The sequence below is a fragment of the Talpa europaea genome (genome assembly GCF_964194135.1).
Source record: "Talpa europaea genome assembly, chromosome: 12".
NCBI lineage: Eukaryota > Metazoa > Chordata > Mammalia > Eulipotyphla > Talpidae > Talpa > Talpa europaea.
Genome location: NC_140079.1, coordinates 55,313,556 through 55,340,382, shown reverse-complemented (window position 1 = coordinate 55,340,382; position 26,827 = coordinate 55,313,556). Strand labels below are relative to the sequence as shown.

The window sequence follows — 26,827 nt, the reverse complement described above, 5'->3', positions numbered from 1 at the left end:
ACTTAAATAAGGGACCAGGAAAATGAATAGCTATAAGAAAGTGAAAATCAAAATCAACAAACAACTATAAACCAGAGACACTCTATGGGGGGTGGGGGGGAGGGATTGGGGTCAAAATAAGGGGGTTGTAATTGTATGGGGAATATAAAAATAAAATTTAAATTAAAAAAAAGAAAAGGGAGACTATAAGATAAAAACAAGACAAAGAGGTGCAACACCTGGACCAGTGATGATTCTATGGCATGAATTGAAGACTATGATTAACAGACTATCAATCCATTTCTGTGGACTTGAATTGCAACTCAAAAAAATCAAAAAGATTGCACATTATCACATCATGGACAATAACAGCTATTGTCTGCCTATGTGTATTTTGTGTCTGAAGCAGAGTTCGGTCTTGAGTAGCAAAGTTTAAGACACATTGGCGAGGTTGACTGTGTTCTAGAAGAACAGACAGGACAGTGTAAGAGCCAGAGTCCTGTGAAGGATGGCTGAGGAAAGTCTTTGACACAATAGACTTTTAGGAGAAGGAGACCATGGGAATTACTCAGCTCATTTTCCCATCACTCCATTCAAAGTAATGAAGACGTGAATTCTGGGGGAGGGGGGCAGTGGTCAGAGGCTTGGTCCACAGTCAAAGTTCACATTGAGGTTACAGTCACATTCAGATACTTGAAAAATTGTCATATGGAAGAGGAATCATCCAGAGATATTCTCTGAATACCTTCTCATTAGGAGAAGAACCAAGATAAAAATAGGCAAGTTTCGGGAAGAGGGATTTTAATGTACACTGATTTTCCAATTTGACCTCTCTAAAGGGGAAACTGAGATGTCTGTGGGAGGGGGGTGTAGGGAAGGCTTGGCAAATAGTTAACCAAGGTGTGAGGTTTCTGGGAGGAGGTGATAAATCCCATCTGTTCTTCTTCTGAGTTGGGAATCAATTTTGAGATACACAGAAGTAAAATAGATGGTGAAAAAAAGTCAGTTTTTTTTACTGATGAAACTGATGGGCAAATGCGGTATTAGGTGACCAACACCCAGAACAGTGCTTGGCCCATAAGTACCCCTCAGTGCTATTGAGTACATTCGTGCTACTGTTATCATTTAATACTGTTGATGAGGTCTAAGGGGGAAAAGAGAATGGGGAGAAGGAGGAAGTCACGCGAGCTCAATCCCATCTCCCCACAGGAGCACAGCTGCCCTTGAAGCGTGCTGCTTCCTGCAGATAGGCCACCCCCGGAAAGACAGCTCAGCAGGCTGTGCTGAGTTCACTCAGTTCATTTTCTCAAACTCACAAGCCAGTTTCTGTACTCCTCACCTCTGAGGTGGTGTGAGTGAGGGCCAGGAATGGCTGGGAATGTCTCTGGAACTGAAGTGTCTCCCCCTGAAAGAGATGCCTACCTTGGGTCTAGGGTTGGGTTAAGAGATCGCTAAGATCCCTGCCACTTGTTTAAGTGTTTGAAGCTATGTATATTAAAATACATTCTGTTGTCACCTAAAAAAAAAAAAAAAAAAGCTATCTTGTAAAAAACTTAAAAAGTTTTTAACTAAAAAAGTTAAAAAGTTAACTGTTATTCTTTTTTTACTTGATTTTTAAAGTGTAGAGAGATTAGCATAACAGTGTTAAATATTAAGTAAACACAAACACTGTTAAAATCTCTTTATGTTTAAAAAAAAAGGAATTTACCTAATTGCAGGATGGAATATCCTTTGTATTGTGAATGTGAAGAATGTGTTGCTTTTCTCCTATTGAAAAAACTTTCAGATTTAAAGATTCAGAGGAAAGGCATTCAACCTTAAGTAAGAGCCTATTCTACCTTAAGTTGCAAAATACTGCAATGTCTTATGTACATATTTGACAACAGAGTTTTATTTTTTTTCAGAGTTTTAATATTATAAAAAGCTTCTAATTATCATGTCAGTGATTTCTTATTTGTTATAAGATAATAGGTTTATTGTATAGATAATTTACTTGCAACATTATTCTTGCATTCCAGGAATTTATAGCCAAAGTATGCCTTTTGATATAATCTAATTAGTATATTATTTCCTGTGAACTGATTGGATTAATTGTTGAGGTTCAGTATAGCTGCCATCTAATTGTATACTAAGATTTAGGTTTTTTCCTCACAAGAAAATATGTCAAGGAAGTAAAAACTAGTGTCTCTTAAGGTGATTTTTATAATAAAAAATTAATATGTATGCTTACCTACCAAGTGCCAGATAGCATGCTAAATGCCCTATGTGGATTATACTCACTACAATCATATTAAGATACTGTTTTAAGCCCTACTCTGATGCTTAGCAGAGTAGGAAACTTGCCTAAAGTCACAGGGATGGGAGGTGATGATAACCATTAATCAGATCAGTCTTACTTATACTTGATGGTCAGGGTAGAAGTTATGTCCTTTGTAGCAATATTTTGTGGGCAGTCATCTTAAACTCTATTTTTCTTCCCTTCTTCCATGAAAGTAGTTCTTATTTACTACTTTAAAATTTTTTTTTTCACTGCTGCTATAATTGATATGCAGCACTATGTATGTTTAAGGTTTATTGCATAATTACTTGATATGCATATAACTAAACAATTACCACAGTAAGATTAGTATCACCTCTATAGTTACAAAAAGTATTACTTTCCTTGTGATAGAACTTTTAGGATTTACTTTATAATTTTTAGTACCTTGCAGCAGTGTAAACTATAGTCATCCTGTTTTACACTGTATCCTCAGTGCTTATTTATCTTATAACTGGCAGTTTGTATCCTTTGACCACCTTCACCCAGTTTCCCCAGTCCCTAACCCTAGTAACACAAATTTGATCTTTTTCTCTATTTTCGAATTTGGAGGCTTTTCTAAATACCACTTGTAAATGAGTATTTGTCTTTCTCTATTTGATTAATTTCACTTAGCGTAATGTCCTCAAGGTCTATCAATGTTGTTAAAATGGCAGCATTTCCTTCCTTTTTAGTAGCTGAATAGAATTTCTCTGTGTGTGTGTGTGTGTGTGCATGCGTCCATCTACACACACCACATTTTCTTTATCTTTTATCAGTTGATGGAGAGCTACCATACAATCCAGCATTTATACTTTTAGGTATATATATGTAAAAATAAAATCACGATGTGGAAGAGACATAGCAAATGTCCATATTTAACACTTTTAAAATTAAAAGGAATAAGAGTAATTATCATTTATGCAATAACTAATTTATTATAAACATCTTTAAAAGCATATATTTTAACAACTTTTTTTCTGTGCCTTTAAAAAATATTGATGTCTTTGTATAATTTGTAAACTTTTCCCCCTTTTTTATGTCATAAAGTTGACTTTAACAAGCTAGTATCTCAAATTTTAAATAGAATTTTGCTACTGTATTACAAAACAGTTCCCATTTGGTTTTCTGTTTGGACAGTCACCTCCCAAAAGCTGCACACCTGTGTCAAAGCAGGAGTCTAGCAAAGGAAGTCATAGGAGTGGAGGACAATGTCGTCTACCTATCAAATCCCACCAGCACTGTCACAGTTGGTCAGATGAGTCATTATCTATGACACAGTCAGGTGAGACTAATAATGAGGTGTTTGTTTTCTTTGTATTGTATTTGAATTTTCTGTCATAAAACTTTGTCTAATCATACTAGAATACTGTTATCCTTTGCTGCATTTGTCGAAATTTTTTTTCTTGACAGGTTAGTTGCATAATTACCGAATTTTTATTGATAATTAATCATATCCCTAATTGCTCAATGTATGACATACTATTATTCTTGTGTATTAATCCCCATTATCAGTCAGTCATTTATTCACCAGACATTGTTGAATTTTTTTCTATGTGTCAGTGTCTTGCTTAGATATTCTATAGCACTCTGCTTCAACTTGTTATATAAGAAGCACATAAATTGCAATCAGATTTTATCCAGCAGGTCTCTCCTACTAGAGTACAAACTCCTGGAAAGGAGGAACTGTTTTGTTAACAATTATAGCACCAGGACCTAGCAGGTACTTTGCATTGCACATAGTATATATATTTTTGAAATATATCTTAAATGAATTAATAAGGACTTGGGCCTCCCCTGGTAGTGCAAGTGGTTGAGCACAGCGCTGTGAAGAAGCTGTCTGCAGCCTCTGCAGTGCTAGTTCGATCCCTGCTGGCTGGCGAGGGTCCCACATGGCGCAGCAGACCTCTCCTGTCGAGCCCGCTGCTCCCCTCAGCAGTGTATTTCGTCAGTCTGCCTGTTCTGTTTCCTGCTCTTGTCTCTGGTGAATCCTCTCACCCTCCTGCGAATCTGGCCTGTGCCCCAGTTCTTATATAAATAAATAAATAAATCTTTTAAAAAATGAATTAATAAGGACTATGTGGAGAGGTAAGAGGTAGTAGAGCAGTCTCAAAAGAAGAAAAATGAAGTACTTACTGCAGATAGATAATGGGAACTCTTGTCTATTTTCCTATATCCTCTACCCTTCTATAAATCCTGTGGTAGGTATATTGATTATGAAACAATGCACAGCCTGTGCACTAAAGGACCTAAGAAATTAATTGATTTGGGGAGTCATATCTAGGTAGACAATGCTTGGTGTATATGGGATTCTAAGAAAGATTTTTTTTTTAATATTTATTTATGCATACAAGAGCAGGGGTACAGGCCAGAGGTGCGGGGGGTGGGGGGTGAGAGGATTCACCAGAGACAGAGTGGGGAACAGGCAGATGGACCCAGGTACACTGCTGAGGGGAGCAGCGGGCAAGGCACAAGAGGTCTGCGCCATGTGGGTTGCTCCCTGGCCGGCTGGGAATCAAACTCGTGTTGCAGAGGCTGCAGACAGCTTTATATGTTACGTTTTAACCCCTTGCTCCACCAGGGAGGCCCCCTGAGGAAGATTGATACCATAGTGAGTGTATGCCTTTTGAGCTCATGTCTGGTTTCTTTTGAAAGTACATATTTAGTAAAGTAGAAGTAAAAAATACCCATTTTTGGGTTTGATCCTGTTCTATACCCCTATACTTCATTTTTTATGTTTCGGGCAAAAATAAGTCATGGAATTTTCCCATATCCATATTACACATTCTCGTTACTATTTCAATAACTGCATAATATTTCAAAGAATAGATATTCTATAATTTATATAACTAATTCCCTAGTGATGGCCATTTAGACTATTTAAATGGAGTGTTTCATTGCTGCTTTTTATTAATAGAATTAATGTCATCCTTAAGTTAAAATTAAGAATCTGTATCTTTTTCAGAAACTACATCTGACCAGAGTGACATCGAAGGTAGGATAAGAGCCTTGAAGGATGAGCTGAGGAAAAGAAAATCAGTTGTGGACCAGTTGAAGAAGGAACAGAAAAAGAGACAGAAGGAAAGACTAAAAGCCCAAGAAGCTAGTCTGATCAAACAGTTAGAGGTTAGACAAAGGAGGAAAGGGATTTAACAGCAAAGCTAATGTTTATGTGAAGTCTAAAATGTTTTTAATGTTATAATAAAATAATGGATTAGGATTTTTCAATATTAGTTTGGTGCCACATTTTATCCTAACTCAAAAAAATCAGAGGCTATCTAAACAAACATTTGCTTAAAACATTAAATATTAAGTTGAAATATTAAGTATTATAATATCAAATATTAAAGGAAAATATTTACTTTAAATAAATAAAATTACATTAAGATTTGTTAAAAACAAGATTTGTTTTTCTAAATAAGAGGGATTATGCCAATGGAATGTTGATATCCTTGTTCTTTTAAGCAAAGAATCATTAGATAAATACTTCTGGCTATTGGAATTGTTACCACTTTAAAGCCTTTTTTTTTGGTAGAGTGATGTTTCATGCCACACAACTTAGTCATATGCTCTTTGGACTATTTATTATAGCTTCTAATTGATAACTCTAAATGTGACTCTTCCTTTTGATATATCTTCTCCCTATCTATCTAATCACCAAGTCCTGTCAATTCCTTTTAATGAATAATAAAGCTCCTTACTTGTCTCTTTCCATTCCTGCTGTCACCAGGCTATTTGGCACCGTCATGCTTCTAGTATGTGCATGGTCTCCTAAATATTCCTACCCCTGATTACTTCCCTTTTTCTTATATACATTCTGCCAGGTGTTTTTAAAATGCTACATTCATTGTTGAATCAGTCTAAATCCAACTAAATCCAACTATTCATCACAAGAATCCCTTCTCATGGCATTATAAAAGAATGATCATGTAGCTTCTACCCAAACACTTCCAATAATAGGCAACTTCAAATTTTCAAGGAAGTGGGTTTCATTTAGGTACTGTTATGCTATGTTAGACACAATTTCTGTCCTGTTAATTGTCCTTTATTGTGGTAACACCAAGCACACACTCTTCTGGTTTATTAATTTAATCATCAAATACTCAAGTGTCTTTGTGCCAGGAATTCAGCCCATTGCTTTATACAGACATCATTTTATCTTCAAAGCAATGAGGTTGGGATGTTACTATCCCTTTTTTATACATGAGAAACCGAGCTTCAGTGAGATTAATGATATCTAGGTATATGTGGCTCCTATGTGGTAAAACTAGGATTTTAATTTAGCTCTAATTCTAAATTCTGTGTCCTCATTATTATTCAACACTCTTTTCTACATAAAAAGTAAGACTGCTAACAAATCTGGAGAGTCATCTTACACAGGTATATAAAAGAGATAAGAATAGGGATTATAATTTACACAGATATTTGGAAGAACATGGTTAAGATATTGAGAAGTTTGTGTTGGAAAGTAGTATGAAGCAAAATAAAATAAAAAAAAATTTTTTTAATAAAAGAATGTTCAGGACCTTAAGAATCAAACTAACATGATTATTAGCCTTCCTTCTAGGTCAGTGATTTTTAGCCTGATTGCGCATTAGAATTAGCCAAGTAGCTTTTTAGAAAATGCAAATATCTATGCTCACTCCCAGAGACTTGGATGTAATTGCTCTGTAGTAAGGACCAGGTTTTAAAAGCACTACTGTAGGTGATGAGGAGCCATTGAAAACTAAATGAAATACTATTTGATTGAATTGCATTATTCAGAAATGTTCATTAATGAATATTTCAGCCAGCAAAATTTCTGAAGAAGTGTCATAAGGATCTCATTGCTTATTTTGTCAAATGGTTTAAATAAAGGCAAAAGAAAACTCAGTATTTAGGTTTTTAAATTAGAGTATGTGATGAAGAAATATATAATACATAGTGGTTAATATGAAAAACCTTTTGGATTTTATTTGATCACAGATTTAATATCTGAACTATATTCCTTTTATAGTTTTCAGATTTGAGAAGTCATCGTCCTCATATGACTAGCTAGGTAGACCATCCAGTTATATAGTAGTACATGTTAATATCAGAAGTTACTTTCTGAAAACATTCAGAGTTCAGCAGAAAGTGAAAGTGCATGTTGAGAGTTGTGAGAGTTTTAGCTCTAGTTATAGTGATCTGCAACAATGGACAAGCAGCCATCCATTCTATAATATTTATTGGCAGTCTACTTTGGACCAGACACTGAGTATGTCTGGACATACAGTGTTGAATAAAACAGGTGTAACCTCAAATAGTGGGAGAGAGATTCAAAACTTGGAATTTTAGCCCAAAGAAACTAAGGAGAGGTATAATAGATGGACGATTTCCCTTAGATTTCATATGCATTACATTTGTGGACTAGTGAAATTTTGTTTACAGAATGACTAATAACTAGGAAACTTTTTTTTTTTTGCAATTCTGAAGTATTTTACTCTCAACCACTTCCTCTCTTCATGACTTATATTCCTATGTGCTTACCCCTTAAGAATTTTACTGCCATTAAAACTCAGTGAGATGGCTAAACTTCTTAAAAATACCTTGAAAGTATTAGGACATCCTTTAAAGAACAATGTAATCAGCTAAAGTTTTTAAATGTGATACGGTATGGATTGTTGTTTTATAAATATTAAAATTCTGTAAAGTTAAAATTGAGATTTTATCATTTCCTAATTGATATTAGGATTATAATTATTTGCCTCATATGTAGAACACTTAGAATTATAATTATATACTTTTCTTAGACTATTTTGAGGAAGATATACATATCATTACAGAGTTCTGAAGAATGATACTAGGACAAAGATTTTTGTATTACATCTTTTTAACTGGTTGATTATTTTGCCATAAAGATAATACTATTTTATAATTTAAAAGTTTTTTAAAATTCTGCATAGTGACTCCTATGATTTTTCTAAACTTAGTCATATGACGAATTCATTAAGAAAACTGAAGCCGAACTTAACCGAGATTTGGAAGCATCACCAACAGCCAAGCCTCAAATTAAAACGTTCTCCTCAGCTTCTGAAAAGCCCAAGATCAAGCCCCTTCCACTACACAGGTAGAAATATTTTATAAGCTACCTATAGTCTACCTTGCTTGAGAAAAAAATAAGAAAAGGTTTTTGATAGAAGCTATCTGTTATGTTATTAAATTATGAAAAGAAAAATGTTGGTTGATATTTTTAGTTTCACTAAAGTAAAATTACACAAATCAAATTTATAATAAGGTACAGATTCAATAATGTATTTTGAATCTTGAAATCTGGTGCTTGCAGTGAAAATAGTATTCTCTAGTATTGTTCTCAGTAGCACCATAAGTTGGCAGTGTTTCAAAGTCCAAAAGTTATTGGTAGTGTTTTAAAGTCCAAAACAATTTGTAACCTTTGACTCAGTAATTCCACTCATGGAAATCTAATTTGAGAAAATATAGGCCAAGAAAAACCTCTATTTGCATGAATACATTTTTTTATAATATTCTTTAGTATTAATGAAACTTAGGAAGCAATAATTCTGTTTAAAAAATGGGTGAATAACCCAGTAAATTATGAGTCTTTTCAGGGACAGAATATTATGTAGCTGGTAAATGCAGATATAGAGCGTATATTTAAAATGTTAGTTTATTATATTCTAACCAAATTTTGAATAATGAGCTAGAGTTTGAGAGCTCAGGGGTACTGAGAAATGAGGCATTTCAGAGAAAAGGGCCTTCATGAATGGCCAGAAGTAACAAAGAGCTTGGCATATCATAGAAACTAAACGTAATAGAATGTTGCTGGAGTTAGAAGAAAAATGGAAAAAAAACCCAATTGTGAAAACCTTATACTGCTCCTTCTTAGTAGCATCTGTTTTACTTTTTAGAAGATGTGAGTCTCTGGAGGTTTTTATGAAAAAAGCTGGATTTTCTTTTTATTTGTTGCAGAAGTAATATATAATATAGACTCATAATGATTAATTTTATTACCCAAGTTTGAATCCTGCCTCCAATGAGCTCTTTAACTTTGAGCAAGTTGCTTAACCTAGAGTCTGTGCTTCAGTTTTTTGCTAGGAATTTATGTCCCTATAAAAGAGGGATAATAATACCTGGCTAATAAACTGTTAGCATACTTAACTTAGAACAGGGCCTATCATACAATAAACAGTTACTATTATTAAAATATTGAGGGAAATAATATAAAGAGTTTAAATCATGTCATACTTAAGTATCCCAAAATAGCAAATGTCAGTAACTATTTATATTTCCTTCTCATATTTTTCATGCTTAGTTTGTGTGTATTTTTGTTACACACACATTTTTTCATTGTACACTATAAATTTTATTTTAATCCTAGGTAGCATTCTATTAAATAGTTTCATAGTTTCATTAATGATGATATTGAAGGATTTTAGCCAGAAAAATGACACATCAGATTTGTGTTTGGAGCGCTCTTTCGGACCACAGTATGAAACTTAGAAATGAGTAAGCTTAGGAGCAGGGACAAGAGTAGTCTAAGCTAGGTCTCAAATAAGGAGTGGTAATAAGAATAGAGAATAGGCGATTGATTTTAGGAATACTTAAGGAGACCTTATCTCAGTGCTAGATAAGGAAGCAGGGCAAATGAAGGATGATTACAGGCTTGTTGTAAGTGGTTGTGTCATGGTTCCATTAACCTAAATGGAAAATCAGTTGTTCTTTTTTGGGAGCTTATGATTTTGGGTAATTTTGAAGTTCTTTATAGATCATTTAAGTGGAATTACCCAAGACAGAGGTCAGTGTTAGATATATAGTTATGATAAGTACATAGATGGTGGTTGAAGCCATAAATACAGCTGTGTCACCAAATAAGGTATGCATTCAGAGAGAATAAGAGGGGCCAACTACAAAAAAATAAATTAGCAGCATTTAAGCACATTGTGAAGAGATTGAAGCTAGAGTTTGACTTTTTTAAAGAGCATTGTGAAGCGGTAAAAGCCAGCATTTGTCTTAGCAAATGAAGAGAAAGTAAGAAAATGAAGGTAGTGGATATATGTAGCTTTCCCTGTTAACTTAATAAGTGAGGACAGTAGCTTGGGGTGGAGTACAGAATTAAAGGGGAGCGTTATTTTGAGGCTAAACACAAATTTATAATCTGAGTTGGAAAATAGATTGAAGGGCTATAGCGAGATTATAGGAAAGAGAATGGATAATTGAGGAATACCATCAGTAAGGCTGGTGAAATATATGGGATTTGGTGCAGAAAAGGTTTAAATAGTTTGCGTTGAACAAGTGTGAGAAACACACCTTTTACTTGCTGTGGTAGGAGGAAGGATGGTTGGAATTGATATGAATATAAATAAATAGTTAGAAATGTTGAAGGTAATTTGTGCCTGATGACCTGTTTTTCTTATGAAAAGAGGCAAAATCATTTACTAAGAACAATAAAGGCTACTGACTAGATGAAAATGGCAAAGATTACAATACATACCTCTTATGCAGTAGAAGAAAGTAATTGTCAAAGAATTGGCAGGTTTTTGTTACCACTTATTTTGGTATCCGTAGAAAGTTTATTTCTGTTAATTAATTTTTCTACTTCAGATCTGAAACGGCAAAAAATTGGAAATCACTAACAGAGTCAGAACGTTCTAGAGGATCCCTAGAGTCTATTGCTGAACATGTTGGTATGTACCTAGAAAAAGTAATTATGCTGTATCCATATAATCTGAGGGTTTATACAGTGCCTACAAAATTCTGTCTTTACAACTTTTTGATTAAAAAATGAATTCCCCCACCAAGGAAACAAATCTTATTTTAATCAGAGAATTTTTGTTTTATTTTTTATTGAAATAATATTACATTATAGCACAATATACGTTTCAGGTGTACGTCCTTGAAAATCAGTGTGTATATACTACATTAAGTTTACCACTAAAAGTCTATTTCCATCCTTCACCATACAGTTGTTCCCATTTACCTGATTGATCCACTTCCCTTCTGGTCTTACTAATTGGTCTTATAGTCTAAAAGTTTATATTTGTTTTATTTAGTTTATTAATCCTGTTTTCTCTATGTGCATATGAATGAAATCATATGGCATTTATTTTTTTCCAACTTAATTCATTAAGCCTAATAACTTCTAGGTCCATCCATGTTGTTGCAAATGGCAGGATTTTATCTTTTTTTTTTTTTTAATAGTTCAGTAGTATTCCATTTTGTATATAGATCACATCATCCTTACCCATTTTTCTATTGATGGGCACATAGGTTGTTTCCAGCTCTTTGCTTTTGTAACTAAAGCTGCAATAAACATTGGGGTGTATGTCTCTTAAAATTTCCATTTTATATTTTCCAAGTGAATACCTAGATGTGGGGTATGGGATTTCTATTTTTAATTTTTTTAATATTTCCATACTGCTTTCCATAATGGTTAAATCAATTTACATTTCTGCTAACAGTGAACAAGTGTTCCCTTTGCTACAAATCCTCTTCAACCCTTTTTGTTTCTTGTCTTTTGGGTAATAACCATGCACAATGAACATATTAAAGATAATAATAGATTATTTAATATTTTAAGGTACTTTTATATTTTAAAGTGATTTATTGATCATGTATAAGTTATATGAATCAGCTTATTGTCCCAAATTTATGAAAGAAACTGAGGTATATAGATACTCATTTAGAATGACTAAGTATGACATTAGCATCTCTAAATTCTCTGTTAATCGGTTTTTGTATTTGGTTATGTATATTTTAATCCTCTACTGTTTCTCGAGGTGAGTGGTTATCTACATTTTTTATAGTTAAATCCGAAACAGATAAGAATTATTGAAAATAAAGTTATAATTCATGAAAAAAGTGTACCTAGCAACTATGACAAAAATAGAGATTTCAATTAAAAACTTTGAATTCTTGGTTTATTAGCCTATTAAATCATACTTATTTTCTTATTTTGCAATTTTAGTCTTAGAAGTACTATATTTGCACACATAGTTTATCTTTTTTTTTTTACACTTAGGAGCCTAGTTGAGGTCCCCAGGAGAATTCATTCTTTTAGATATATATATATATGTAGATGCAGATTTTTAAAATTTATATATTTTTATATCATTGTTCGTTTTTGTGCAATGTTTGATTTTACCTTTCAGGTTTTATTCCCACCCAGTAAATTACTACCACCAATATATCCATGAACCATCACTGTAGTCTCTTGTGCTCTTCCCTCCTGTTTTGATCCCTCCTCTTCCCCCTCCCCTGCTGAATGGCTCTGATTTATAGTTTGCCTGCTAGTTTTGTCATTTTGGTTTTTTTTTTTCCTGAACCCTGGTATGGTTTCCTTATGTCCCTCCTGTAAGTGAAACCATCCAGTATTTTTCTTTTTTCTTCTGACTTATTTCACTGAGCATAATCCCTTCCAGCTCCATCTGTGTTGCTTTGAATGGCATAAGTTTATGTTGATGCAGCTTTGTCCTTCCTTCATTGGTTTTCTATCTGAAGAACAGTATGGCATACAATTCTGTTTTGGCAGATTTGAGGATAATCATACAAAACAGTGTCTCCATATACTTAGATCTGTTTTTATTCACTTTGTAAGTTAAGGTGACACTTAAGAAATTATTCCAAACTTTAAATTTTCACATATTTAAAATGTTCTGTTTATTGTTAGTATAGTATATTCTCTTAAAGGAAAAACTACTTTATATGATAACCAAAACAACTCATTTTACCAGAGTTTTTCCTTACTAAGATTTGATTTTTATTTAAACTTTGGTTTCAGAAATTTAAAGATTGTGATTAAATAATTTTTATGTGATTTTTTTTTCCCTTTAAGATGCTGCATTGGCAGGTTCTGAGAGATCAATATCAGAAAGATCTTTGTCTGCGTATACAAAGAGAGTGGATGAATTGGACAGTCAGACAGAAGAGCATTTTCAGACTTCATCTCCAATTCTTAGACCAAGGAAAACCAGAGCAGAATCTGGAGATTATCTAGAAAATGTGCCTTCATTACCTCTTCTCAAAGAATATAGTGTCCCAAATAGAATTCTGGATATGTCAGATGCCAAGGTTGAAGAATCCAGTCAAAAATCAGAACTACAAGAAGTAGGATATACAAAATTGGAGAAGAGTGTGATTGAAGATGCCTATTCTAAACAATCTAGAAAGTCTGATGTCTTACTGAAACTGGATCTGGAGCAGGGAGATTCATCCGAAATTTTTTCAAAAAGTCTTTCTTTAGATTCTGTAAATGTTCAGAAAGACTTAGTTAGGTTAGCTATTGAAACTCTTCATAAAAATGAGTTGAAAGATAGACAGTCAAATCAAGACATGGATCATAGTCCAAACGTCAAATCAGAAAAAGACATTCATGAACAAAAGAACATAAAGGAAAGGGACTCTCTTCTGTCAGATCATCTTTTTCCTCCTAAAGAGATATCATACTCTGAAGATTTTGAAGTGTCTTCTCTCAAGAAAGAAATTTCAGCTGAATTGTACAAAGATGACTTTGACATGTCATCTTTGTTGTCACTAAGGAAAGACTCTCAGTCTTGCAGAGATAAGTCACAGGGAACAAGGAGCTTTAGAAGTAGAGCCACTAGCTTTGGTAGTGATGATGAAATCAGTGAGTGCCTCAGTGAGAAAAGCTTTTCTGTTCATAACAGTGTTCACTCTGAAAGGCTACTAGAACTCAAGTCCCCTACTGAGCTGATGAAAAGTAAGGAGCGTAGTGACGTAGAGCATGAACAGGGAATTATTGAATCATCCTCCCTGACTTCAGTTTCTATTGCAGATGAGTTGCTTGGTTTCCACATTGGTGATAGGGTATTAATTGGCAATGTTCAACCGGGAACTCTTCGATTCAAAGGTGTGACTAGTTTTGCTAAAGGATTTTGGGCTGGAGTGGAGTTGGATAAACCTGAAGGGAATAACAATGGAACATATGATGGCATTGTATACTTTGTGTGCAAAGAGAAGCATGGCATTTTTGCTCCTCCTCAAAAAATATCTCACATTCCAGAAAACTTTGATGACTATGTAGACATAAATGAAGACGAAGACTCTTATTCAAATGAGCGATATCAATACTTTAATCAAGAACAAAAAGATGAAGAAGGACCCAAATTTGATAAAGAAAAGAATGCAATTGAATATTTTCATGAGAAATCTCCACCTAGTATGCATAATAGAGAAACCTCAGTTGATAGAAGCCTTAAAATAGAAGCTGACAATATACAGGACATTTCTGGCATACTTGAAGCCCATGTTCACCAGCAGTCTTCAGTGGATTCACTGATTTCTTCAAAGGAAAACAAAAACCTTGTTTCTGGTGCCACAGAAAAAGTTTCCATTGCTTTAGAAGATGATACTTTAGATAATACGTTTTCTGAAGAATTGAAGCAGCAACAGCAATTTACAGAAAAGGAAGAGAACCTATATCCCGAAGTTTCAGTAAAACTTTCTACCCCACTTCTGGACCTTTTAACCAGAGAAAAGAACCAATTGGAAGCCCAACTGTGTGAGGAAAAGAAGTCAAAGCAACAAATGGAAACTGTCACCTTACTGACAGACAATTTACTAAAAGCCTTTGTAAAGGATACAGTCAATCAACTACAACAAATCAAGAAAGCTAGGAATGAAAAAATCCGGCTTAGCAATCATGAGCTTCTTGATGATGATAAAGAGAAAGTGCCATCCCAAGAACTGTCCCAAAATCTAGAGGAACAGTCACCAAGTGTTCTAGATTGCTTCTTAAGGTCTGAATTGGAAGATGAGAAAGAAGAGATGTCCTCACCAGACATGTGTCCCAGACCTGTAAGTATTTTGTCTAGAAAGCATGTCAATTAACTTTATCTTGGTAGTACATTTTGATTCTGTAACTCCTGATAGGTTTTTTCTTTTCTTGAGATATTAGATAAAGAGCACTGTTGTTTGTAAAGCCCTTGTTGCTATTTTGTCTGAAGTGTAATTGTCCTCTATTATGTCATGAGTAGTCACTGTTGGGTTGTCACAAACACTGGCAGGCTTATGCTGGTTTGGCAATCACTGCATACTGACCACAGATAACATTCTCTTGCCCTAAAGAAATTTATCCCATGGAGCTTCCCAGTAGTTCTCAATCCAGTTCTTTTTTGCCTGTGAAATTATTTGCCCACATACTTATTTAGTAATAGTTGCCCTGCATAGATTACCAGTAGTGATGTTGATTCTGGTAAAACGGAAATATGTCTGCTGTGACATATATTCAGACCATCAACTTGTTTAGGTTGCCCATGGATAATTGAGCAAAAGTAATGATTTTGAGTAACTTGAACCAGATAATCACCAAAGGTGAGAAATTTCATATCCCATGTCCTTATTCCAGGGACAAGCCAGTCTTTCAGAAACAGAATAATGGTGATACAAATAGGAAAAAAAAACTAATCAATAAACATTTTATAAAAATTAAATTATAAAACTTATATAAGCAGAATTATGGAAACAGGGTAGTTTTTAGTTTTTTTTCTTAAATTGTTCTTTAGTAGTCACCTTATTGTTTTTGTTTTGCTAGTTTATAGAAATTGTAAATACACAAATAATGTGTTTGCTTTCTTTTTAAAAAATAACTTGTTAAGTGATCAGAGGTCGTTGATGGTGCTCTATTTGAATGGTTCTATTTCTGTAGGAGAGTCCAGTATTTGGTGCCAGTGGGCAAGAAGAGCTTGCTAAGAGACTTGCAGAACTTGAAATTAGCCGGGAGTTCCTGAGTGCACTAGGAGATGATCAAGACTGGTTTGATGAAGACTTTGGTTTGAGCTCTTCCCACAAGATCCAAAAAAATAAGGCAGAAGAAACAATTGTTCCTCTCATGGCAGAACCTAAAAGAGTTCCCCAAAAGCCATGTGAAACATTATTGGCAGTTCCGCATACTGCAGAAGAAGTAGAAATACTTGTACATAATGCAGCAGAAGAACTTTGGAAATGGAAAGAATTAGGTCATGATGTTCATAGCATCAGTATCCCTACAAAACTAGTTGGCTGTGCCAGTAAAGGTCTAGATATAGAAAGCACTAGTAAGAGGGTTTACAAACAGGTATGTAACATGGAAGGATAGTTCTAATTTTTAAACTTCTCTCTGTTGTCTAAAATTTGGATTCTTAGCCACTTTATTTTGTTTCATTTTTCCTCCATCAAGGCGGTTTTTGATTTAACAAAAGAGATTTTTGAGGAAATATTTGCTGAGGATCCCAACTTGAATCAACCTGTCTGGATGAAGCCATGTAGAATCAACTCTAGTTATTTCCGACGTGTGAAAGATCCGAACAATCTTGATGAAATAAAGGTACTGCAGAGTATACAGAGTACCTCATTTTTTGACTTGCTATTCATTTACACAGATCTATAAATACCATAAAAGCACTTATTCTTCAGTATTATTTACCTTCCAGTTATTTCCTATATTATGCAATTTATAATATTTAAGAAAAAATTAGGAAATAAATAAATTATTGCCATTGATAGGGATTTTAAGTGAGCTTTTGGTAATTTAGATAGATATAATATTCTAGAAGTACACCTGAAAGCCTGTCGTATAGAAATCAAACATGCCAGCGAGACACATAAATGTTACCTTTCCATCTTTGATTTGGAGTTTTCAAATTGGCAAGGTGGTTTTGAAATATATTGGATGATAATGTGATGTATAAAAAATTTATTAACTAAGAAGATTCAGTGCCCTGAAGCTACAAGAATTCCCAACAAACCAACTTTAAAATCACATCGGTGAGAATTTATCTGTCTAGTCATAGGTTTCTTTATTTCAGAAAAGGTTATATTTCTACTGCAGTGCCTCTCAGATTTCATTGTGTGTGAATCACTTGGAGGTTTTGTTAAAATAGAAATTTTCCTCCTCAATAGATCTGGGGTTCTACATTTCTTAGAAAGTTCCCAAGTGATGCTGATGCTGTTGATTCTAGGACCACTCTGAGCAGCAGCTCTAGGGTTGTTGTGTTTCATTTATTCTTCTTACTTTCACAGACCTTCTTAGCAACTGAAGTACTCAAGTTGTTTAGTCTTAAGAAGGAAACTAACCACAAAACAGATTGGCAGAAAATGATGAAATTTGGAAGAAAGAAACGAGACCGAGTAGACCATATCCTGGTTAGTATATACAACTGAACTAATTTTATTTTGAGCATCTCTTCTAAAATCAGACTGTAGTTAGATACTGAAAGGAAAAATAATATAATTGATCTTAAGTCTATGATAGTAAAGTCTTAATGCCTTTCGTTTGCTGCATTCCTGCCTCACCATTTTGGAAATTGCTTTCCTTTGATGAGTGCTTAACATAACTATTTTGTGGGTGTGAAACATGAGAAATAAAAGGTTGAATGGAATGAAATTTAAAGGTAGTAGATTAGCGTATAGAGACTGAAGCCAGACTGAATTTATTGCAATCTTGGATAAGTTATCTAACCTTTTTGTGTCTCATTGCAAAACATCTCTGCAAAACGAAGATAGTAATAGTGCCTACCTGATAAAATTATTAAGAGGATTTAGTTAGACTTACATATGTAAATATAGATTAGTTCCCTGCATATAACTCAATAATTATTATCTGTTATTGCAAAATTACTGTCATCATCGTTGTCATCATCATCATCACCATCATCAACCAGAACCTTAGCTGGATAGGATTTATTCCATTTTGCAATGTGGTTCTCTAACATTAGAAAAATATGTACCAAAAGTTTTTTTTTCATCCTTTCCTCCCTAAAAGAATGTCAAGTAATAGCAAACCTTTGGAAACTCAGATGTCACTTGATTCAGGTTTATCTGTAAACATTTTCCTTCTTTTTGTCTTATCTATATTTAACATTCATTTAATGGAAGTATAATGCTTAATTTTATCAGTTTATTCCAACTATGTCCACTCTGCTACTTCATTTTACTCAGTAATGACTATAGTAGGTAAACTTTTGTTTAGTGTACCATTTATAGCTACCATATACCACTCTTTGTAGTTAGTTACCATTAGTTACCATTCTTTCTTGGGCCTTATTTGGTTTTTATAATAGTGATACAAGATAGAAAGGACTACTGTTATTTTTCTATTTTATAAATGAGGAACTTTAGATTCAGTGACTTGCCCACCAAATAAGTACCAAGATTTTACTAGCTAGTTCTTTAGAATCTTTTTACCACTCAAGAAAGTGAACTTGATCTCATATTTCTTCAGTGTTTCAAGGTTTGAGTTATTAATTTCCAAGATATTAACTTCCTCTACTTCTTTAAGTGTTAAAGAAAAAAAAGTCAAAAGACACTCAATTACTTAGTTAAATTGATCATATCCCTTATAAACCATTTCTGTGCATACATTAAGAATAGTGCTAATAAAGCAAAACAAATACAGACTCTGCCTCCATGGGTTTACAGTTTGTTGGAAGAAACTAGCTATTATATAATTTATGCAAGTATGTAATTATAAATTAAATATAAATTATAAATTATTACTTATAAATAATTTAATTTATAAATTGAATTATATATTAATTAAAACATAAAAGGAATCTGTTGTAAAAACATAAACCAGGGGAAACTGATCTAATGAGGATGGTCAGGGCCAGGCTTCCCTGAGGAAGTGACATCTAAACTGAGATCTTAAAGATGAATAAATATTAACTGAGTTCTATGAGAGAGCAAACAATAGGAGAGCAGTCACATATGCAGAGACCTGAAATGAGAAAGATGTGGGTTTGAGCTGAAATGTCATTGTTACTGGAGTCAAGGAAGAGGTAGTGTCAGATAAAACTGGAGAAGTAGAGAGTATATATCCTGTAGTGCCCTTGTAAGTCATGTAAAGGATTTTGAATTTTATTTTATTATTTTTTTTATTTTTAAGATTTATTTATTCATTTTACTAAGAACCAGAGTATAGGCCAGATGCGCAGGAGGATGAGAGGATTCACCAGAGACAGAGAGGGGAACAGAACAGGCAGACTGATAAAATACACTGCTGAGGGGAGCAGCGGGCATGACAGGAGAGGTCTGCCACGCCATGTGGAACCCTTGCCGGCCGGCTGGGATTGAACTGGCGCTGCAGTGGCTGCAGACAGCTTCACAGCATGGTGCTCAATGCTTGCGCCACCAGAGGAAGCCCTGAATTTTATTTTAAAAGCAAGCAATTTAAGCAAAAGAAATTGCAAGATCAGATTTTCAGTTACTAAAAAAACACTGGAAGAATGCTTCAAAAGAAACAAGTCTGTGTAAGAAGACCAGCTAGAAAGATTTAGGTGAAAGGTGACTGGTGTATTAAAGCTTAATTTTTTTTAGTTTTTTTTTTTTAAAGATTTATTTATTTATGAATACAAGAGCTGGAGTGTAGGCTGAGGGAAGTAGTGGGCGAGGCAAGAGAGGTCTACTGTGCATTGTGGGTCAGCTACCTGGCTGGGTATTAAACTCATGCTGCAGTGGCTGCGGATAGCTTCATGGTGCTGAGACTTAATCCCTTGCACCACCAGGGAGGTCCCATTATTAAAGCTTAATTTTTTTTAAAGATTTATTTATTTATACAAGAACTGTGGTATAGATCAGAGGCATGGGAGGGTGAGAGAATTCACTAGAGAGAACGGGGAATAGAACAGGCAGACGGGCCAAAGACACTGCTGAGGGGAGCAGCGGGCCAGGCAGGAGAGGTCTGCCATGCCATGTGGGTTTCTCCCTAGCCAGCTGGGAATCGAACCTGCGCTGTAGAGGCTGTGGACAGCATCACAGCACAGCATTCAACCCGCTGCGCCACTGAGGAGGCCCTAAAGCTTAATTTTTAAGATAAATTTATTTTGAGCACATGTCAGAGCAAAGATGGTATACCAGTTCAAAATGACATAGAGGTTTAATATTTGAGGCTTCCAGCTAGTTACAGACTAATGGAAGTAACTGCTCACATGATTGTAAAAATGTCCTCTTAGTAGGGGAAGGATTAAGAATATTGTATACTTTTATTACTTATAAATTAAATTTGAAAAACTCCTGGAGAACATTAAAAACCAAACTTTGTACAAGAAATTAGCTGGCAAGACTATGAGTTCTAGCAAAAAAAAATTGTATTTTATAAATATATAAACAGACTGGGTAAAATATAACAAAAAATATTGCGATACATCAAGATATCTTGAGAAAGAAGAGAAATCCTAAGTGCCAAAACAGGGATTTAAGAGTGGGAAGTTGAACTAGTTAGGGGAGAAGTACACAGACATGAAAGAGAAATAAGGCCACAGATATGTCAAGGGAAGAGTCACAGAAAATTGAAAGAATTGAAGAGACAATATTCTGAGAGAGTAGTTGAAAACTTTTCATAACTGAATGAAGCTATGAATCTGTACATTAAATAAGTAAAAATAAATCCACACCTGGACAAATCTAAAGAAACAGTAGCATGAAGACACGATCTTAAAGAGAGACCAAAAAGAATAGAAAGATTTCCCCATAAAGGGCTATCATTTGATTCCTCAAGAGTTGCAACAGAGGTCAGATTACCATGAAATAGTATCTTCAAATTGCTGAAGCAAAAACCCCACCAAGTCAGAAGTATGTATTAAAGGAAACTATAATTCAAGAGTAAGAGTTAAAATAAAGACATTTGCAGACAAAGGCTAAGACCTTTACATTAAAGACCTAAAATTAAAATTTAAAAAAGTGCTTCTTTTTTTTTTTTTTAAGGGTGGCACTTAATCATAATTTACAGGGTAAAATATGTACTTCAGGAAGATAGAAACTGAACTTAAAATGACAAATCCTGTAGTGAAACCACATAGGTGATGTTTGAATCTCCCTTACAACTAGAAGCTGATGAGGTACTCAATAGCTCCCAATTTTCCACTTACTGTTGATAAGTTTCTTTTATTAAACCTAAATTGATTTTCACAGGATTAATTAATTAGAATTTGCTTCTACAGCTTTGGGGTTTTATATAACAATTTAATTTTTTTCTACAGTCTTTTGAAACATTTATCAAGGACCCAAGAAGCCATATGTTTTAAATTATTATTAAGATATCATTGGTTTACAACATTGTATATAATTCAGAAATATTGGATTCCTCCTCTTTGGGTGTATGCTACTATACCCACCACCTAAGCACCGATAGTTCTCCACCTTTGTCCATTGTTCTCCCTCTCCCTGTTCCTCTTCAGGTAGATTAGTTTTACAGTCAGATTGTTTTTAGTTTGGTTTTTGTCTGACTCTGTTTTGTCTGTATTCCATATAGAAGAAAAGTCGTGTGCTATTTGTCCTCTTTCTGGCTTATTTTGCTTATCATAATCCCATTTCTAGCAATGTTGCCATTTGCAGGTGTGTGTATGTGTGTGTGCGCGTGTATGCACACACATTTTCTTAATCCACTCATCTGTCCTTGGGCACTTAGGTTGCTTCCATAACTTGGCTATTGTTAATAGTGCTACAGTGAACATAGGAGTGCATATATGTATCTCTTCAACTTCATGTTTTTGCATTCTTTAGGAGTGGAATTGCTGAATCATATTGTAGATCTATTTTTAATATATTGAGAAACCTCCATACTGTTTTGTATTGGGCCTGTACCACTCTAATATTCCCACCAACAGTGTACAAGGGCTCCCTATTTTTACATTCTTAACACTTGCTGTTTCTGAACTTTTTCTGATACGGGTGTGAGTTGCTATCTCAATGTGGTTTTGATTTGCATTTCCGTGATGTGAAGTGATAATGAGCATTTTTTAAGTACCTGTTTGCTATCTGTGTGTGTGCTTTGCGAGGTGTCTATTTAGATCTTCTGTCCATTTTTTGGTTGTGTTTTTTGTTTTCTTTTTGTTGAGTTGTGTGAGCTCTTTTTAGATCTTGGATATCAGTCACATGTATGGTGAGCAAATATGTTCTCTCATTCGGCAGGGTGTCATTTTGTTTTAGTGATTGTTTCTTTCGACATGCAGAAGCTTTTTAGTTTGATGTAGTTCCATTTGTTTACTTTTCCTTTTATTTTCCTTACTCTAGGCAGTTCTTGTTCATCTTATTAAATTTGGCCTAGTACCCACACTACTGACACAAACGGGTTCTTTCTTCCAACATAGTTGATACATTTCCCAACTTCCCTATCTCTAGAGTTAATGTATCTACATCACTATTAAAATGATTAACTGGAGAGAACCAAAGACAGCCTTTTACTCCCACATACCATATAGCAGATATTTATTTAGCACTGTCTATTGGCATTGTCCTAGTAACTGAGAAATTATAATTGAAATGCAAAAGTTTGATGAGCTCATAGCCTTATGGAAAAACATAAACAATATAATCTGCATAATAATTTCATGTAGTATAATATGAACAAGATAGAACAAGATAGAATTGAAGGATTAAGAAAAAAGTTCCTGCATCTTTCAGGTAGAAATTTCCTTTCAGGTTGATAATTTACCTTTAATCAAATAAAGTACAGATCCACTTAACTGAGTTGTCTCTTATTTCCCAATCTTGTTCACAAGGATGTGATGAAAGACCCTTACAGACACTTGCCGATGTTTTACCACATTCTGTTTGTCACATTGTTCTTTTCTATCAACCTGATACCCTATTTTAAAAAAATTTAGTCCAACTTTTTAGTATAATTTAATTTACACACATAACGTCTTTAGGAATAGGAAAACTATAATAGAAGAGAATAGACTGCAAAGTGCAGAAGGAAAAAATGGAGTCAAATACAATCCCTCTGTTGCCATAGTTGAAGTTCCACGTTACACTTCGTGCGTTCAGATAGCCAAAGCAAAAAAGAAAACATGATGTTAGTTCTCAGCAGCTGAACAGGAAATAGTGTAAACTTTTGCCAATACTGACAAGGGCACTGTGGGGCTCATCCTGGGTACACTGAGAGATAACAATGGATAATGTCCCAATCATATATTTCTACTCTGAAGGGCAAAAAGAATTTAATTAGGACAATGCTTCCTAAATATTTTATTGGAGACAAAGTTGCTCAAAGAACAAATTTAATACTAAAGGCTAAGAGAACTTATCTATAAAAAGGAAAGCTGTGCAGCTTTGTTTTAACAAATTTATGGGTGATAAGAAATCTTTTCAGAGGACACACCTATTAGCTTTCCCAGAACATAGTTTTCCCTTAGTACCAATTTGAAAAATGTTGGCTTAGGCCATTTCTTATGGCATTCTTCCTATAAGCAGAACATGGTTCCTTGGAAGGTTAGTAATTTTCCTTTTACAGCCATAGAAAATGATTCTTTGATCAAATAAATATGGAAATTCTGAATTAAATAGGTTTCTTTACTGGTAGACTTCTCTTTAATAGGCTAATATACATTGTAAGACCCCCCAGAGGGATTTTCCTAAAACTTACTTGGCCATACAACTCTTCTTGGTGGTACATCCATTCATGGGCCGTATCTTAGTGAAAAAGTACTTGGCATATCCTTCAAACAACCCCCCTCAAAGAGAAATGTGGCAGCCCTTTGTCATATATTTGTCAACCCTAGTCGAGGGTTAATGGGCAATACTGTTCTTCCCTCTCTAACTCTAAAACTCTGGGATGATGTAGCCTCTTTGACCCACAAGTCTTCTCATTTACTTCATTGGGACCAGAGGACAAGGGCCCCTCTTCACTTCTGTCTTTTTCAAATGAACTGTGATTGTGGCAAGTCAGGAGCTTGTTGTCACTTGGCATTTTTGCTAAATGAGACTTCGGGTTCGACACCTCCATCACTGCAGTTACCTTTGCTGAATTTGTGACTATATCTGGGCTTATAATCAATCTACTTTCTCTACCTGGCCTCCCCCTCACAGTACCATTATTTACTGTAAGTCTAGTGTGTTTCCTTGTAAGTTGCTTTTAAGAATTTATTGTAGGGGCCTCCCTGGTGGTGCAAGGGGTTAAGCACTGCGCTATGAAGCAATCTACAGCCTCTGCAGCACAAGTTTGATCCTCAGCTGGCCAGGGAGAAACCCACATGGCAAGGCAGACCTCTCCTGTCTCACCTGCTGCTCCCCTCAGCAGTGTACTTCGGTCAATCTGCCTGTTCTGTTCCCCACTCTGTCTCGGGTGAATCCTCTTACCCCCTGCATCTCTGGCCTGTACCCCAGCTCTTGTATGCATAAATAAATAAATCTTAAAAAAACAAAAAGAATTTATTATAAAGAAGAACAAAATCTTGAGCAATTATTTTAGTTTGATTTTTTCATTTACATTAGGAATCCCTAAATCCTAAAGTGCTAAAAAAAAAAAAAGTATTATATAATAATGACTTTAAAAAAAATAAACAGCATTACATTTTAAAAATACTGTAATGAATATTAAGTTTTGTATATTTATTTATAGTTCTCCAGAATCATCTAATACTGTGTTTGGATATATGTATTTTATAATTGCAGATCCATATAACTAGTATTTTGCTTTCTCTGCCTCTTAAATTCCTATATACATTTACTTAGGCTGACATATATAACACACTTATAATCCTTAATATTAATAAAATGCTAGAATATTATCATAATCCATTTTGATAATTTTGAATTCATTTTAATTTTATTTGGCCATTGAGTTTTTTAACTCTTCACAACTTTAAAGGGGATATTGATGTCACTGCATAACTTACTCTTTTTCTCAGGTGTTCTCAATGATGGGACTACCAAGTCAGCAGACATAACTCATTTCCCAGTCTTTGTGTAACAGTGATTTTTCTCCCTTTTTTCCCCCCCTAAATTCTAGGTACAGGAGCTCCACGAAGAGGAGGCCCAGTGGGTGAACTATGATGAGGATGAGTTGTGTGTGAAGATGCAGCTAGCTGATGGGATCTTTGAGACCTTGATCAGAGATACTATTGATGTTCTCAATCAGATCAGTGAAAAACAGGGGAGAATGCTACTTGTGTGACATCTTGCAAATAAATCGAACACTGAGTGCTAACATGAGTCCTGGGCCTTTCTGCCTCCTGCTAAACACCCCATCTCCATCATAGCAAGAGTGCTTCCGGACCTTCCTGTTCTGAAAGACTGCTGGTTTGGAGTGAGTGGGACAAAGCGGTGTATCTGGTATTGCAGCCTTTGTCTTTAGAGACTGTCCACCGGATTAATTGGTTATTTTCAGTGGGCAGGGTTGACTCCTGATACTGACACAGAGTATAATCCTACATCTCTTGTTACATCCCTACTGGGTCTCAGATGAGGGCTGGAAACACCAGACTTACCTCTTAGCTTAGACCTAGGGTATCACTTCCTGGAGTCTGAAGTCAGGAAGAAAGGTAATATAGATGCATCATACCATTTTTGAAGAGTAATCCTGGTCAGTACCATGAAAGTCATAAATGGACATTATCATCTCCAAACAGTATTAAACCTTTCACCACCTCTAAATAGGCAAGTCTAAGAATGTGGGCCTATTTCACATTCTGGAGCTCACGTAGTTTCTCTTTGGAAGACATTTTCTCCATCACTGCAGTTGAGCAGCACCAAGTGGATGGACTATCAACACAAGTCGATGGTAGCCTTGCTTTCTGAGCACCATCTAAAGAATTTTAAACCTATGGTTATTTTTAGTTCTCTCGAAATGGTGGACATGAAAACAAAGAAATGCCCCCACCAAAGAATGGGCTCCAGGACTGATGCAGGGCTGGTCTGCCACCCCTTGTTGTACCCCCGCACTTTTCTTACTCCTGAACCTCTACCAGCTGCTCCCAGATCCCAGATCCTCAGGACCACCTCAGGCATCCAGGCATGGCAGAAGTGGAAATAATTTGTTTTGGCCTTCAAACTTTCAACTCCCATCTCTCCCCAAGAAGTCAGACGCTGTTACTTGAATGATTTAGGAAATGAGTGTGTGCACCAAAGACAAAAAAATTGTCCATTGTTTGTGTGCTTGTTTTGTGCTACGGAACATTTTTTAATTTATTTTAAGATAAATTATTGAAAATGTGTGTCCCTATTCAGAAGTGAAAGATTCTTCTTGTAATAGTTAAAACTTTTGTCTTGAAGCTTCTGTGGTTCGTAGCCTTTGCACAGGACCCTATGGTTTTAACAAACCCATACACATATCGAAGAAGGCAGTTTAATTCAGTGAAAAGAAGATGAGCTTTTCCAAGATCACCTGCAGTGGGAGAAATGATTTAAAGACATTGTCAAGTTTGATTCTGCCTCTCTTGCAGCATAGCTTCTCACAACTATTTACCTGAATCTGGGGAAAAAAAAAAAAAAGACTCCTGCTGCTATGTGAGAGCATGCGTGGCGCTCTCCCAGGACATCATCAGTGCCCTGCCTTTTTGACTGGTTTCCCTTAATCAGTCATGTCCTTCAAGTAATCCAGAAGAATGTGGATATCTTAGGCGTGAATGTAAATGCCTTAATATTGAAGGTCCTGATTAGAAGCATGATATAAGACATCCACTGGATTCATATTACAAATATCCTGGAATGTTATAGCTTCAAAATAAGTTAGAAAAATACCCCAAAGACGGTATAATCTTTTAAGTGTGCATGTTCGTTCATTTCTGCATCTTTCCTCCAAATATGCCTTTGCATCTCAAATGTTTCACTATGCACACTTCCACTCCTCTTTGCTTTTGT

General features: G+C 35.0%; 1 protein-coding gene across 2 annotated transcripts in view; it reads left to right on the top strand.

Moving 5' to 3' along the window:
• CEP350 (centrosomal protein 350) overlaps positions 1-25,142 on the top strand; it is a gene marked incomplete at both ends in the record, with an annotated part of 100,534 nt that extends 75,392 nt beyond the window's left edge. For both annotated transcript variants that reach the window (XM_084251134.1, XM_084251133.1), the window contains 9 exons: positions 3,416-3,560; positions 5,241-5,401; positions 8,227-8,363; positions 10,856-10,938; positions 13,086-15,067; positions 15,918-16,325; positions 16,428-16,574; positions 17,270-17,392; positions 24,978-25,142. In XM_084251134.1, coding sequence (XP_084107260.1) covers positions 3,416-3,560; positions 5,241-5,401; positions 8,227-8,363; positions 10,856-10,938; positions 13,086-15,067; positions 15,918-16,325; positions 16,428-16,574; positions 17,270-17,392; positions 24,978-25,142 — 3,351 coding nt within the window. The remainder of the gene's footprint in view (positions 1-3,415; positions 3,561-5,240; positions 5,402-8,226; positions 8,364-10,855; positions 10,939-13,085; positions 15,068-15,917; positions 16,326-16,427; positions 16,575-17,269; positions 17,393-24,977) is intronic.
• Between the last annotated feature and the right edge of the window lie 1,685 nt (positions 25,143-26,827).